The 16,341-nt window shown below is 42.1% G+C and overlaps 1 protein-coding gene across 6 annotated transcripts in view; it reads left to right on the forward strand.

Moving 5' to 3' along the window:
• The window catches only part of SLC44A5 (solute carrier family 44 member 5), a 155,269-nt gene that overhangs the window by 110,860 nt on the left and 28,068 nt on the right, over positions 1-16,341 (forward strand). For 4 of the 6 annotated variants that reach the window (XM_077928581.1, XM_028733071.2, XM_077928580.1 and 1 more), the window contains 7 exons: positions 2,993-3,077; positions 6,749-6,833; positions 8,356-8,484; positions 9,723-9,783; positions 10,624-10,756; positions 13,613-13,696; positions 14,936-15,048. In XM_077928581.1, the coding sequence (XP_077784707.1) occupies positions 2,993-3,077; positions 6,749-6,833; positions 8,356-8,484; positions 9,723-9,783; positions 10,624-10,756; positions 13,613-13,696; positions 14,936-15,048 (690 nt within the window). The remainder of the gene's footprint in view (positions 1-2,992; positions 3,078-6,748; positions 6,834-8,355; positions 8,485-9,722; positions 9,784-10,623; positions 10,757-13,612; positions 13,697-14,935; positions 15,049-16,341) is intronic. The other 2 variants (XM_077928582.1, XM_028733072.2) reach the window with 1 other exon arrangement.

The raw sequence follows: 16,341 nt of genomic DNA on the forward strand, positions 1-16,341 counted from the left end.
CAAACATTCCCCCCCCCCAAAAAAAAACACCCCATAGTCTTTTTAGGTCATGTTTTAGGTCATGATTTTTAGTATGGACCTTGACTTGGTTTTGTACTTTTGAAGGTACATTGCATTGCTTAGGATTTTAAACCTCAGAGGTGTAGTATTACCCTTGCTAAGCAAATGTGCTAGTGGCTTTGTGCTACTCTTTGGGAGAGCCAGTAATACAAAGAAGTATCCTAAATATCCAAATGTTATACTAAAAAGTCTATTAATTTAGAAGCAGTACGACACAATGTTTTAACATGTGCAATTTTGTTATGCACCTTACAACAGCTGAAAGTTTTTCTTGTGCCTGGAGACCTCATTCCTGAATTGAAATCACAGTTGGATGTGCAAAATTCGAAGAATTACTGCACTTCTATATACTTCTAGGGATGCGGGTGGCACTGTGAGTTAAACCACAGAGCCCTGGGCTTGCCAATCAGAAGGTTGGCGGTTCAAATCCCCAGAATGGGGTGAGCGCCTGTTGCTCGGTCCCTGCTCCTGCCAACCTAGCAGTTTGAAAGCATGAAGTGCAAGTAGATAAATAGGTACCGCTCCAGTGGGAAGGTAAACGACATTTCTGTATGCTGCTCTGGTTCGCCAGAAGCAGCTTAGTCATGCTGGCCACATGACCCAGAAGCTGTACACTGGCTCCCTCGGCCAGTAAAGCGAGATGAGCACCGCAACCCCAGAGTCGTCCACGACTGGACTTAACGGTCGGGGTCCCTTTACCTTTTTATATACTTCTAGACTTGATAGAGTTTAACCGCTGTGGAGTTTCCTGCCTTTAAACAATCACATCAGACCTTTTGGAACTCAAACTTAATTTTGCAGAAGCCTACGGATACTAGCCCAGAAGCTCAAATATATAATTCTGCTGGACATCAGACACCATGGTTTCGCAATATGAACCTGACCAAAACATCAGACTTGCACACTCCCTTCTTCTCCTGCTTCTTGTTACATATGAATCAGGGACTGAGGTTTAAGCCAGCACGGCCAGCCATGAGGCAAACTGCGGCAGCTGCCTCAGGTGACGGAATCCAAGGGGATGGCCATGCCACAGATGCCCCTCCCCACTGCTGGCAAAAGAAGATGCAGTGGCTTTTAGTGAGATCTCACAAGAGACCCTCATGATCTTGTATGGCTCTCATGAGAACTTACTAGAAGCCACCACTGCTTTTCTTCACTTCTCCTGTGCCACCATGGGTGCCCCACCTGCACCCCCTGCTGTTTCTGGAGAAGTGAGGAGAAGCAGGTTCTGGTAAGATCTCACTAGATCGGGTTGGAAGCCTTCTGCTTCTCCTCACTTATCCAGAGCTACTGCAGGCTCCTCCTGCCCCACCAGAGAAGTGAGAAGAAGAAGCTTTGGTGGTAGTTTATGAGTTCCAGAGGCATTTCATGGGGCACTCATGAGATCTTGCAGGGCAACCCTGTAAGTGAGCCTGTGGTGAGGCATTGGGGGCACCTTCTCATTTCTCCTCAGGCGGCAAAACAGGATGCGCCACCCCCTTCATAACAGTCTTTGTTTTAAGCCAGAATTCTTTAAAGGGGGAACTTAAAGCTTGTGAATCCCACCTTCCAGCCACACTTCCCAAGGCTCATGCACACAGCACTGAATTGTGGTTTAGAATTACATGTAAACATGACTGTTTTCTTACAATATAGTACAGTGATCTGTAATATACCGGGGTGGTGGTGGTGTGCTTCCAAATGAACCAACTGGTGGTGTGCTTCCAAATGAACCAACGAATTTAGGTTGCAGTCCTATACCCACTTAGCTGGGAACAAGCCCCATTAGACTCACTGGGACTTACATCTGAGTAAACATGTATAGGATTGCACTGCTAATGAAAGATGTCGAGCCACTGCCTTCTCTTTAAATCTACAAATGCATTGTGGTAGCATATAAGCAGCTTTATTTTTTTCCATAGATTGCTGGAGGTAAGATGAATGAAATAGACTTTAATTCTGGCAGTTCAACAAAATGGAAAAGAAGCCATGAATGAATCCCATTGTGGAAAGCAGCTTTTGGCTATTAAGATTAATCAAAAGTTTATTAGCTTAAGATGTGGTGTCGTAGTGAGAGTGAACCTGGGAGACCAGGGTTCAAGTCCCCATTCAGCCATGAAGCTCACTGGGTGACCTTGGGCCAGTCGCTGTCTCTCAACCTAACGTACCTCACAGGGTTGTTGTGAGGATGAAATGGGAAGGAGGAGAAGTCTGTACCCCACCTTGAGCTCCTTAAAGGAAAGGTGGGATATAAAAGTAATAATAAACACCTCTGGACCACAAGTGCCAATGTACAGACTGCCATGGACAGCTTTACACAGGGCTCTGTTGTGTCATGCCCTATCACTCTAGTGCCAGAGTGTGCCAGTGGCGCTGGAGAAGATTTAGTTTTGAGTGTTTCTAAATTTAAAACTACAGAAAATAAAGAGGAATGCAAGCATGTGGCAATTATAGAACAGCAAGTTCAAAGTGATTTGCATAAATCGGGGTTGAGAGTGCATTGTAAGCGGCTCATGCAATTCAGCGTACAGAGAGAATCTAAGATGGGTGAGTGCAGGCACGCTTGGGTTTGTTTTAGCTTTGTTTGCTGCCATTGTATGGCTTTATGCCAACAAAGTCTTTGTAATGGTTCCCTGTCCTCATTTTAATAACCGTTATTTTCTAAGTGCATTACCTCATTTTCTGGCTGCCAGCCAGATATGACCTGATGGAAAGGGGGAGGGGGAGAGAGAAATGTTTTACTTTCTATCTATTCATCCATACTTTTTTCATTAAAGGGGGGGAAAATCTACTGTTTAAGGAAAATCAATAGTATTCAGTAGCTATTGAGAGAGGTTAAAATGGTACATGACTGGCAGTGCATTTTAATGACCAGCAAACTTTAATTCCAAGCCGACCTGCTACAAGGAGGAAATGGAGCTATAAAATATCACTGATGCTTTCTTTTTCGCAGCTTGGGTACACGGTGACCCCAGAAAAGTAGCTTACCCAACTGACAGCTATGGGCAGTTCTGTGGTCAAAAGGACACGCCTAATGAGTAAGTACCAAGATATTCCTTTGCCTTCACTTTTCATGATGCATGAAAGGGAGCACTAGACTTCTGTCTCCTGGAAGTCTTAATGGAAGGATGAGGGAGGACCCTGCCTTCCTTCAGTGGTTTCTCTGTGTTGACTCCAATTAAGATTTATATTGAAAAAGCTGAGTGATCAAAGCAAAACCATTGAACATGTGCAGTCCGAAGGCTGTTCATAATTCAGTAAAATACAATTACGTCATGCATCCCAGTGATTAGAATGCCACACTTTATAAAATGCATTGGAGCTGATTAGCCAGCATAAGTTGGAACATTTAATTGAAATGTCCTCTGAGAAATTGTTCCTGTCATTCCAAGAAGAAAAATAAACCCTAAGTACCACAGGCTGCATCTCATTTCTATAAACTAGATACCCCTTGCTCAGTAGGTAAAACATGCCAGCAGCAGAAAAATAGCAAAGGAGAATTCTACCACTGGCTGCTACCAGCTTAAAAGAATGCACTTTATTTTCATACTGGAAATTCCTATAAGTCCAGGTCTGAACTTTGGGCCAAGAGCCACTCACAACTTCTCCCTGCAGATCACCCACTTTAATGTCCCTACGTTATCACAGTGTTTTAAGCATCTAAAAGCAACACCATAGAATCTGGGTCTGGTGGGTTATCCATCCAATCATCTGCTGTAAAGCATAATATATTTTATAGACAAAGCATCCTGTACAGTCTTTGAATACCTAGGAAGCCCTCCTGAACAGGACACTTTTAGATTAGGTGATCTGCCATGTTGAGCCATTCTTTTCCTTTCCTTTCCAATTCCCAGCTGGGGTGAATTATAATTATTTAAAATATTGTTATACTGCCTTTAAACAGTAAAATCCTTCTCTCTCTCTCTCTCTCTCTATATATATATATATATATATAATTGAGAAGGATTTTACTGTTTAAAGGGAGTATAGCAGTAGTACTGTGACTACTATTGTAACACAGAGGCAGCCAGTAGAACGCTCTCAAGATTCTGCAGTGCTACAATTCCCACAATCCCTGGCCATCGGCTTTAACTGATGAGAGGTATAGTCAGCAACATTTGGAAGGCACCAAGTTTTCTTCCCTTGCAGACGCATGCTCCTACTTATAACCTCATAGATGCATACTGACACATAGAAGGAGTTGTTGGTCTATTATTATTATTATTATGGTGTGAAATGCTCTAAGTGTGCTTAGTGTGAAATGCTCTTAGCTTATTTGCCCCATGTCCAAAACAAGAATCAATCGAGCAAATACAATCAATATTCATTATTGTATTTCAGACCTCCAACAATTTAACACCCTTCCCTCATTTGCATTGTGTTTCCTTTGCACTGAAATCAGTGGGATAGAATGAAGTAATGACAACAAAATCAAATAATTTATGCAATTAATTACGTAATTTACAGAAGTTACATAGTTTCGCCACAGCGGCCAGCAAAAAATAATAATATAGGTTTTGGTGGAAGATGAACTGCAATGGAACAGAAACAGTGTTCCATGCCACCAATACAGGGCAGAATGGAAAACAGTGCCAACTTACATCCCTAATTTACCACACAGGAAAATATTTGTTTCCACTACAGAATTCCATAAAGGAAACAATTGCTCATAGCATTACCAAAACATGACTAAAATCTCACAGTTAATGTTGAAATAGCATGAATTCACTGCAAATGAACCTAGTGGTATCAATTGGCAATGATTCCCTTTTGGACCAAGTTCAGAGCTTGATTGCTCCATCGGCATTACGTGCACTATGTTCAAAACAGTAAAAGCATTTGCTTCTGTTGCATCCACTGCAGTAAGAAGAATCCTGCAAGGGAGTGGGAGTTATGATATCTTCATTCTCAGGATGGCTGACCAAGGCAGTCACAGTGGAAATCGTGGGTAGCCAGGACGATAGAGCCTGATGCTGTTATGGGGTTTTTCAGTTGTACCCCACAGTGGCAATGTTGGTGGAAGACCAGCTTAGCCAGCAGAACCAAGTGGAGGGATACATCCGGTCAACCCACATATCCCACATTTGGTGTGAAGGGGGTGGCTTCCTCGGTGGATGTATTAAGTGTCATAGAGCCAAATTACGGTACTTTTTTTTTTTTTTTTTTAAGCAAGCATGATTTTGGGGACGATTTGCATGTGTTAATTCATTTCAATAAACCAGCATTTAAAACAGTGGTTATAACAAACCACATGCAGTTTTGAACAACTAGCTGGGAAACAAACAAAAAAATTAATAGTTTCGGATAAGCCTGACAAACTGACCCAAAGCTGATATACATTAGAGGTCCAGAGGCTGGCCCTAATTCATATCTTGAGGGAAATTAAACTTGGGGATGGATGCTAATCTTTGCGATAATGCCCTTTAGAGTCCCTTGGCACAAAGCAATAAAATGCAAATAAATGTTCCAATGTTTTAAACAAATACTACACCAAGCAAATATTTTAAAAGATTTGATACTTGGGCATTCATAGATTAGGGGTAGGGGGAATTGAATTACAGCAATGCAGAATTAATTCCATTTTGTTTGATCTAACACCATTCCTGGGGACCCATCAGCACCTTAATCCATCTATTTGCTAATCTCCACATAAGTCCTAAATTTGTTTTGCATTCAGAAGACTATAGCTCCAACATGAAATAAAGCTTGCCTTTGAAGGAGACAGTCATACATTGCAGAAATTTTTTACTGGATATTTTGTGTTTTCCTTGTAATACTGTCAACAGCTAGCAAACGTTTCAGCCCCTAAATAATCTACCAGCTAATTGTATGAATGTGAGTTTCCAGAGATGTAGTAATGTAGAATCCTTGTCTGAACTTTGAATATGCAAGCTTCCTTATTACCTAATCACCAAATATGTCTTCTGTGGCCTCTTTGTGTTTTCCGACTTGCCGAATTGGTTCAGAGTTATTGACAGAAGTTGGAAAAAGCAGATAGTCAGCAAAGTGTTCACATGCTATCAATCTTCTTCACACATTTGCTGGTTAGCATGGATGAATGTGAAAAAGGCCTATTATCTCCAACCTTTCAGGAGAACAGTGCTGCAGCTAATGGGAGCCAGTTTTATGTTTTGCATGTTCCTGGGCAAGACTGACAGAAATGAATGAGTTAATTCTCCCCTTCTCCCTTTCAGAGTCACTAATATGTCAGCTCTAGTGTGTGCCTTACATACAGTCCATTCTAGTACTTTCCGATAGAAGATTCTTGGGACTTTATCTAATCCACAGGTTCCCTTATGCAAAGAAATTCTTGATTGATTTTTTAGTGCCACCTTGTGATTAACATAAAAACCACCAGCTTGTTTGTGCAGTGTAGCATGTGTTTGAACACCTACTATATGTACAAGGCAGATTCAGAATACACTAGAAGTAGCATATGGCTAGGTGACAAAGTCTTAACCTATGAGATCTAGAATCAGGTTAATATATGTGACTAAGTGCCATTGTGATCTATTCAACAGGGAAGTATTGTCCTTCCCATAATTAGAGTTCAGGTGTGCTTCTGTCACTTCCCTTGAGCATGCTTTTGCTCTGTTTTCTTTAATTCTTGTTGTGGTCTCTTAAGTGATTCTATTACGGATTCATACATACTATGAATTATTACTGTAAATACACATGGAGTTATTATTTCATACCTATTCATTTGCAGGAACAAGACAATTTTGTTTTACTTTAACATTCTGAAATGTGCCAGCCCTCTAGTGCTAATAAACCTACAGTGCCCTACAACACAGGTATGTAAATGACAGTCTGATTCAGAGCACAAGGAGTGTCACTTACCAGAGCTACTTCTAAAGTGAAAGTTTTTGGAAGTACTGTTGGCTTTCTGTACAGTGGCGGTGGGAGAGGGATGGTAAATACGGATCCTGAAAATATTGTGTATGTGAACATCTGTAAACGTACTGCTATGACTTCCCCTGGTTTCTGGGTGTCCTGACACACTCTAGATTCCTGGGTGCTGGGGTTTAATCAGTGTTTTGAGAATTAAGGTGACTTAACAGGCTTTGACAGTGCCAAAAGGCACAAGCTAAGCTTCTTTTCCAGTCCAGGGCATTGCCTGAAACTGTATATCCACTTACCTGGGATCTGAATGGGACTTATTTCTCAACAAACACGAACAGGATTGTGCTGTTATAGGACTTACAAATGAGCTTTATATGGGATTTATTTTGAAAGGGAAATAGGAAAAAGCCAGCATTTAAACATTTACTTACAGTATACATCAGTGGTTCCCAACTGGTGCTCCACTGACTCCAGGAGGTCTGCCTAACCCACCCAGGGAATCCATGGCACCATTGACATAACAAAAACTACCATAGAAATATCAAAATTTTCAAAAGTAAGGGGTCCATGGCTTGGCTTTTGAAAAACATGGTCTGCAGTAATTGGGAACCACTGTGTGTGTGTGTGCAATTACAGCATGCAAATTAAACGTGCTAATATCTTGGATTTATATTGCAAGGGATTCAGCCTGTTCAAAGGAGGCCATGTTCAAAGGAGACCATGTGTGCAAAATTAAAATGCAGCATATCTCTGAAGTTTCATTGAAAAGCTGTGTTTTGTATCCTCTTATCCTAGGTAATTATCTGCTGGTGTAGCAGATACTGGGATCAGAAAATAAACTGAAGCGCTCTGTGTGAACTTGATTGTCATGTATTATATGACTTTAGAAAGAGTTATGGCCGGAATAAAGCACAGGCTAGCCTTAACCCATGTACAATAATGAAATCTTGATTTGCTTTTGACTGAGCTATTGAAAGTGAAAGTGGTTGGCTCTGCAAATACCCTGTTAGGGCAAAACCATTTTAACAGTTGCACACTTCATTGATTAATGTTTGTGTACTGTGAGAACTATACCGCGTGGGCATCTACTGAATTGCCTTCAAAAGTAGTTATAAGCACTTGGAAGCCTCGAGAAAATGCCTTCTTCCAAGTACTTCATTTAAAAAGAAAAAGAATTAATAAACAGATTTTAAAATCAAATACTTCCAACAGGCAGGAAGATTTGGAGAAAATGCTGCAGCTGATGAAAATGTCAAACTGTCTCCTCTGTGTTTCAAAAGTGTTTATCTTCAAGATACTGCAAGGATAAAAAAAAATGTGATGTCTGTTTCTAAGTGCTGTGCTAAGTAGGCATTCTGATGAAATGAATTACTCTCAGAGATGGCTTTTTTTTTGTGACTAGCTGCTTTGATAATTTAACTTTCTCATCTTCCCGTGTTGCTTAGATCAATGTGCATTTTTCTTTTCTTAAAGCTTTGTGTCTCAAAGTGCCCAGACAGGTTTGCAACCTACATAGACATGCAATCTTCCTACAGATATAACAAAAGTTATTGGGAATACTACAGACAGTTTTGCAAGCCTGGCTTTAGCAAGCCATGGAAGGTGAGTATAGATAAGATATTGCGATGTGAATATTACCTTTTAACTGTCCAAAGTGGGTGCAGTCCTGAGCAGGTTTATATCTCCATAGCTGTACAGGGTTTGTTGTTTTTTAACTCTATTGCTGGTTACAACTATGTTATTCCTAATGCAGATTATACCCAAAGACTCCAGTGTGACCAGCAATGGGCAAGAGGTTTCCTTCTATTGATACATTTTATAATTAAAATGCTATTTTGATGAGAGTTTCAAAAAAAATCTTCAACCTTAGTAGTCTTGTAGCTAAAAATTTAAAAATTAGGTTGGTCATCACCCCCCAAAAAAGAGGAAGCCCATCACTGAAGAAAGGAAACAAAAGAGGGCACAGTCACATAAAAATTGCATGTACTAAACAATATTTAAATCTTAAATTAAATTATACATTTATATGTAAATCTAGAACTAATGGGCCATATCCAATGCTGCAGCTCCATGGCGGAAAGGACTTCCATGTACATGGCGGAACTTCCTTGTCCTTTGATTTTGTCTCTAGCTCCCCTGCCAAAAGAACTTGGTTCTGCGGGGCAACAGGGGAGGGGAGGAAATTGCACTAGCCAATTACTATAATTTAAATAGATATACAAAATTTCTCACACAACGGGGAAGTCAGCAACTAGGTGACGCTTGTTCCATTTTGGTCTGCTGTCTTTTTACTTACCATACTATTGAAGGTATACCTTTAAACCAGGCTTGGATTGGTTCTTCCACAGTGACCAGTTTACTCATTTATAGGATGAGGGAATAGGTGTTTGTCTTGGAAATTAATTCTTACCTTGTAATCAAATTATAAGTTTGAAACAACTTGAAAGCTTTAGAAACAAATATTCAAACCTACTTTAATATTCCTCTCATACTGAAAACCCCTTGCTGAGTCCTGATTGCAGCCTTAAGTTAATTATGTTAATTGTGTTAAAAGGTAATTTTATTCCTACCTGCGATGAGCACAAGGCCACCTGCTTGAAGCTTTCTCTGTTCAACGGTTTTTGTCTGATGCCTACTGTTTTGTTTTCATTGTTAGCAGGATTCCAGAGAGTCACGGCTCCATCCTATTTTTCATTTAGACGCTCTACTGTGGCCTCAATCAAATAATTTGCAAGGGTTTTAAAAAGAGCATTAAAAAGAAAGAAAGAAAAAAGGCAAACGCTATAGATTCAATTGTCACATGATTATTTCTAACTTTGGGTTTTTCTTTCGGTTTCCAGTCTGTGGCCCAAGTTATGCGTGATGAAGATTGTCCTTCCATGATCATTCCAAGCCGGCCTTGTGAGTATTTGAATATCTGTGGTGTGCTTTCGCCACCTGAGCCTCCCACTCCCCCGGCCAAAGCCTCTTTTACCTTGGCACACAGTGGTGCCTGCGAAGCAGTGACAGTTTTTGTTGAAATCTCTGGAGATCTCATGGAGCATAGGGGGTTGGCTGGGTGTCTGAGGGAGCTCCACCTCTTGGAGTTCTGCCACCTGAGGCAGTTGTGTCAGCCCACCTCATGAATGACCCAGACCTGGCTTTCTGCTCTGATAGTGTACGCAATGATCTTGGTATGCCCCAGTACTAGCAATATTCGCCTACACTTGTTTTTGAAGCACCCTTAGCTCATTTTCTTTATAAGATCAGGGTCATAGTGGAAAGCATAAGACAAATTAAAACTAGGGAGATAACCAGCTTAAGCTAAAATCACAATGTGCCCTTTAAAGCACAATCACTTGGAAATATCCCCTTGCTTCAGTTAATGCACAGCATCCCCCCGTCACATGATTTCTCCAGTTTAAATGTCACTGCTGTCCTCCAGCTACACTGGAACAAGACCAGACCACTTGCCTAAACCAGGTGGCAGGCCTTGACACCCTAGTGTAACATACAGAGCAGAGAACATGCTGCTTCAGACATGCCTTTTCTTGTAGGTGTCTTACTACCTGGATGAGATGGCAGCCATGATATTTGTTCCATTTCTAAGAGAATGCTGTGCAAACAGAAATCAGTTTAGGGTATTTAAATGGATGGAACCGAATGGCAAATAGGAATAGGAGGGGTTTTTTAAAAAATAAAATAAAAAAATAAAAGCAGGACTCACTATAAATATTCTTTTTCTTGTTTTTGTTTTAACAGTTCTTAAGAGATGTTTTCCTGATTTTGCCACTAAAAATGGAGTTCTGACTGTGGCCAATCAGACTACTTTCAAAGATGGAAGAGGAAAAACAAGGAACGTCACTGATCTCAGGGAAGCTGCAAAGTATGGATTGTGTGTGTCCGTCTGTGTGTTTGTATAACTTTGCCTGACCTGTTTGCCAAATGATAATTTCTATGCTTGGCTGCAATACCATGAAATAATAATAATAATAATAATTATTATTATTATTATTATTATTATTATTATTATTATTATTATTATGAGCACTGATTACATGGGGCCATATCTGGCTTAAACAAGAGGTGAATCTTCATACTCTTCATTTCAGTTATCTTAGGAGCAAACTGGAGATTATACACAAATGTCTGCAACTTACATTCGTGCAGCTAGAAAATTTTAGACCCTGGTCTGGTGGTGGTGGGATTGTATCAGATCACATTCATGAAGCACACAGTTAACATTTCTCACCTTCCCTGCCCTCTCACTGCTATTCTGTGCTTTACAACTGTCCCTACATTCCTGAAATGCAAAAGCAGCAAGCAGGCAAAATACTTTGCCAGGCCTAATTAAAACAGGAAAAACTCCAACAATGTGCGGTTTTGCACTATAAAACTCACTTTGATCATAGAACCATTGCAACTGCGGGAATAAAATTGGGGTCCCCTCCCCTTCTTCTTCTGCTGCTGCCGCCATGATAATAAAACACATGTACTTTGGGAATAAGCTCCATTTTGTTGTAGAAAAGGGTAATACTGTTTTTCTTAAAAATAAGACAGAATGGTGAAACAACTACTGTAGCTTCAGTTCAGTGGCCAAAGTGCGGACCATCAGGACTGTTTGTTGCTGCCTCCTATCATCTTCCACCCTCTCTGTGGTCATTTGGGTGTCTCCTGGGCTGCAGGGCCCTGGACTTTTGCCCTGGGGCCTCGTTCCAGCTTCACATACCCACAGTGGCCATTTTTTATAATACAGTGGTGCCTCGCAAGAGGAAATTAATCCGTTCCGCGAGTCTCTTCATCTTGCGGTTTTTTCGTCTTGCGAAACATAGCTATTAGTGGCTTAGCGGCTATTAACGGCTTAGCGGCTATTAACGGCTTAGCGGCTATTAGCGGCTTAGCGGCTTTAAGAAAAAGGAAACAAACTCGCAAGACGTTTCGTCTTGCGAAGCAAGCCCATAGGGAAATTCGTCTTGCGGAACGACTCAAAAAACGGAAAACCCTTTCGTCTAGCGAGTTTTTCGTCTTGCGAGGCATTCGTCTTGTGGGGCACCACTGTATAAGAAAGCACCTTTAGAAAGAGACTAGTATCAAAGAAGTGTGAAGAGATCAGGTGCTTAAACTTTCCCCCAGCCATTCCCCTCCTTCCCTGGGTTATTTCAGCTATGATATACCAAATTTTCAACCTTGGATGTGAAAGCAAAATCTTCATGCATTCACACGAACAGCCTTGCTGTGTTTATTATGAAACACAGCACCATTCAACATGGCAGTGGGGAATGAACTCCTTATCCAGACTCCTTCAAAGTAAATAAACCATTTGTTCCTGTATATAGACATCAGCCTTTAAAATATTACCCTTCCAAATTAATTTATGTCACTACAGAGATTCAACTAATGTTGCTTTTTATCTCAGATGATATTGAAACTTTGATCAATTGACAGAAATTTCACCAGGTGCATATCAGATGGTTAAAGCAGCCTTAGCAGTATGCATTTAGATTTACAGCAGAACCATCCTTCACGTACCTTGTTTTTAAGGCTCACAGAATCATAGAATTATTGTAGGGTTTGAAGGTACCCCAAGGGTCATCTAGCTGAACCCCCTGCAATGCAAGAATCTGAGCTAAAGCATCCATGACAGATGGCCATCCACCCTCTGTTTAAAAACCCCCAAGGAAGGAGGTTCATAGTATGGCGGAACTTTAAAATGCATTCCTTGATTGTGCTGTATTCTTTGCTTTTTTTGTAGTCACATAAAAAATGGTGGATTTCTGTATAAATCTTGATTCTAAATTCGGTATTACCATTGTACCTCGGAAGTCGAACAGAATCCATTCCGGAAGTCCGTTCAACTTCCAAAATGTTTGGAAACTAAGATGCAGCTTCTGATTGGCTGCAGGAAGCTCCTACAGCCAATCAGAAGCCACAGAAGCTGTGCTGGATGTTTGGGTTCCAAAGAACTTTCACAAACCGGAACACTCGTTTCTGGGTTTGTTGCGTTCGGGAGCCAAAATGTTCGACTTGCAAGGCGTTCGTCAACCAAGGTATGACTGTATTGTGAAAGTACTATAACTACAGTACTAGTAATAACGGTGATTAAAAGTTACTACATATATTTAATGTGATTGTACATATGACAAGATCAACAAACTCAGTAGAAAGTTGAGTTTAGTGAGACTTAAAGGGCAGAGGAAGACCCAAATCTGCCATACTGGAGAGGGCCTGGCTCCACCAACTTATTCTACCAGTGGAAGACATGGTGGCTAGGAGCTCCCCAATGTGAGCATCCAGATGGAAGGCAGATGCACAAGTCTGGGCCCAATCCAGTCATATTTTCTGTACCAACATGGGAGCTGGCACAGCAACAAGGCATTTCCCACGCTGGCCAGTGCAAGTGGTGAGGCTGTGAGAGAGGGCATAGTGGCTAGGCTTCTCCTTCAAGGCCTACTGTTGCTGGCCAGGGGTTTGGACTTTAGCCTAAGCGTATATACATGGACAGCCTAAGTTCCAGAAGTGTCCTTAGAATTCAACTGCTCCTGTAACCAATGCTTGTTTTGGGCAGAAACTCAGAAATGTGGCATCATAACTGTAGCATATTGCTGGCTACGCCACTTTATGTTTCATTTTTCCAGCATAAAAGATGTTTTTATTGATATAGCCTGCATTTTCTCATTACAGTGGGTTGCTCTGTTTAAATAAGGAATATCTGCTACATAAACTAAAATGTTGCCCCCCTTTCTTTCTAAAGCGGCATCAATAATGTTCTTGATGCAAGATCAGTCGGGATGAAAATTTTTGAAGACTATGCCAGTTCTTGGTATTGGATTTTAATGTAAGTTTTTATTCAGAGGAGGCCTTGCTTCTTGCATGTGAAATTGGGGTGCTGCAAGGCACACAAAAAGCGGGGGTGGGGGAGTCACCTCTGGCACTTCCATTTACCACATCAGTGCATCTTGGGGTTTCGTTATGGCTCTTTCCTGTCACTTGTGCAGGAATATCAGTCCCTTGTGGTCCTTCTACAATGGTGCCTAAACCATGAGGAAACGGGTGGGGCCCCATGGTATCATATTCAGGAGGGGTGTATACCTACCACTCATAAACAAGGCTTCCCGCGACCACACTTTAAAGGGCTGAATTCAATTTCTCTGTCAAAATCTGGTGGCCCAGAACCTGGGTTCTAACCTACAGTTTGACAATACTATCTACACATCAGAAAACTCTAGCTGTAGTCCTATTGCCATCCTGCCACATAATGGCATCAACTTGGGCCCCACACTGTGGGTGTCCATCATGCCCCACCCACACCATGCCCAGTATACCTGAAGCTTCTCCACCCCCATCGTTCAACCCAGACACTGAGGTTCAGCACTGAGGGCCTTCTGGCAGTTCCCACACTGCAAGAAGTGAAGTTACAGGGAACCAGGCAGAAGGCCTTCTTGGTAGTGGCTCCTGCCCTGTGGAACGCCCTCCCATCAGATGTCAAGGAGATAAACAACTACCTGATGTTTAGAAGACACCTGAAGGCAGCCCTGTTTAGGGAAGTTTTTAATGACTGATGTTTTAATGTACTTATATGTAGGTGGGCGGGGTATAAATAATATATGATTATGATGATGATTATCATGACATCATGACACACACTGTGGCATCATGACATCATACCATGGGGTGTGGCATGAGGTGCAGCAATATGGCAGTGACTGGACCCCTCCCAACTGATATCCGTGCTCTCTCTTCCCCATCAACTCTGCTCTCTTTTCCACCATCACCCCCTGCCTGAACACCACGCTCTTTCCATGGGGTGTGGTGCCTGCACGCCCACCCCTGCATTTTGTGGGTGCCCGGCCCCTATATGGAAAATTTGGTGGGTGCTCGGGCACCCAGAGCCCCCGGGGAGATGACGCCTATGCTTCTATGTATTTAAAACACTGAACATCAAACCTGGATAGGGAAAGCACTCATTTCAGAAAGCGTTATTGTTTGTAAAGTAAATGCAGTGGGGAGGAGCATTGAAGACAGGACAGATACCTAGCTGCTGATTTATTTAAATTGCTATGTCTTTCTTTTCCAGAGGCCTGTTCATTGCAATGGTTGTCAGCTTGCTCTTCCTTGTGCTTTTGAGATTCATAGCAGGTGTTCTCTTCTGGATTTTCATCTTTGGTGTGATTGGGATTATAGGTTATGGTAGGTGCCAATGATTTGCTTTTGACACAGAACTGCATATCCAAAGTTTATAGGTTGGGGTTAGAGGAAAAGTGGCTCCTACCAATGAATTCAACAACCGTTAACTGGGAATCGTCTGCCTATACAGTAGTACCTCTAGTTGCGTTCCACTCTTGTTGCAGACTTTGAGCTTACGAACGCAGAAGCACTTGATTGCGCTGTGCACATGCGCGGAAGAGGCGCTCTAATTGTGGGCTTTTGGGGGTATGAACGGCACTCCGAAATGAATTAAGTCTGCAACTAGAGGTACCACTGTACTTATCACCCTCTGTCCTCAATAGTCTACTTGCTACTTAGCAATTCCCAGTTGAGCACTGCACTTATAAAAAACCCCTCCCTCTGTCCATTCCTCTTCTTCACCCAGCAGCCCAAACAAGTCTTTTCAAAGTCCACAGACTGTGGGCTGGACCTCGTTCAGCTGAGGTGTGTGCCTGCTTGTGAGGCATGTTTGTGTTTTTCTTCCCTCAGCAGGACAGCAGTATATTTTCTGGCAGTTTAATGTGCCAAAAAGAAGAACCATGCAAAAGCTTGCCATATTCTACCCACTGTGCAGCTGCGGCTCTTTTCTGTGTCTAGAAGACTAACATCACCATCTGGCTTTTGTTAGGAATTGTCAGTGGCTGCAGGATTAAACAAACATTTTCTCTTTTCTTCCTGTGGTTTTATAAGTTGGAAGGTTCATCATCCTTTCTCCACTCTGTCCTACTAAAACCTGAAATACAAAACAAGGTTTATTTGTCGGCACAGGGTCTTCAAAGAGACCTCTGGCCGCTTCAGGCATAATGAGGGTTTTTAATATAAGGATAGCTATCTATTCCACTCCGTATATGTGTGTTGTTATGTGTGCTGTTATGTGTGTTGTGAAGATGCAATTGGCTGTGGCTTACTGATCTGTACAGGAATGGTGCTCCAGACAGGGGCATAGCATGGGATACAGCTGCTGGGGCAATGGCCCTGGCACATTTTTCGGGGGGGGGGGGCGGGCTGCTCATGCAGCCCTGCCAGCCCTGAGCCGCTTTGCGAGGCTGGGATGATCCTAGTATCACAAAGGAGCTTAGGTCTGTCAGAGCAGAGTGAGAGGGATGTGACAGTCATGAGTTCTTCTCATGCTGCCCTGCTGGCCCTGAGCCACTTTGCAAGGTTCACCAAGTGGTTCAGAGCTGGCATCGCTCTGGCAGCATTGGTGGCAAGTGCTAGGCTGGCGCAGTGGGTTTCATTCACCCTCGGCACATGGCACTGGCAAACCATGCTATG

This window comes from Podarcis muralis, chromosome 5 (genome assembly GCF_964188315.1).
Source record: "Podarcis muralis chromosome 5, rPodMur119.hap1.1, whole genome shotgun sequence".
Lineage (NCBI taxonomy): Eukaryota > Metazoa > Chordata > Lepidosauria > Squamata > Lacertidae > Podarcis > Podarcis muralis.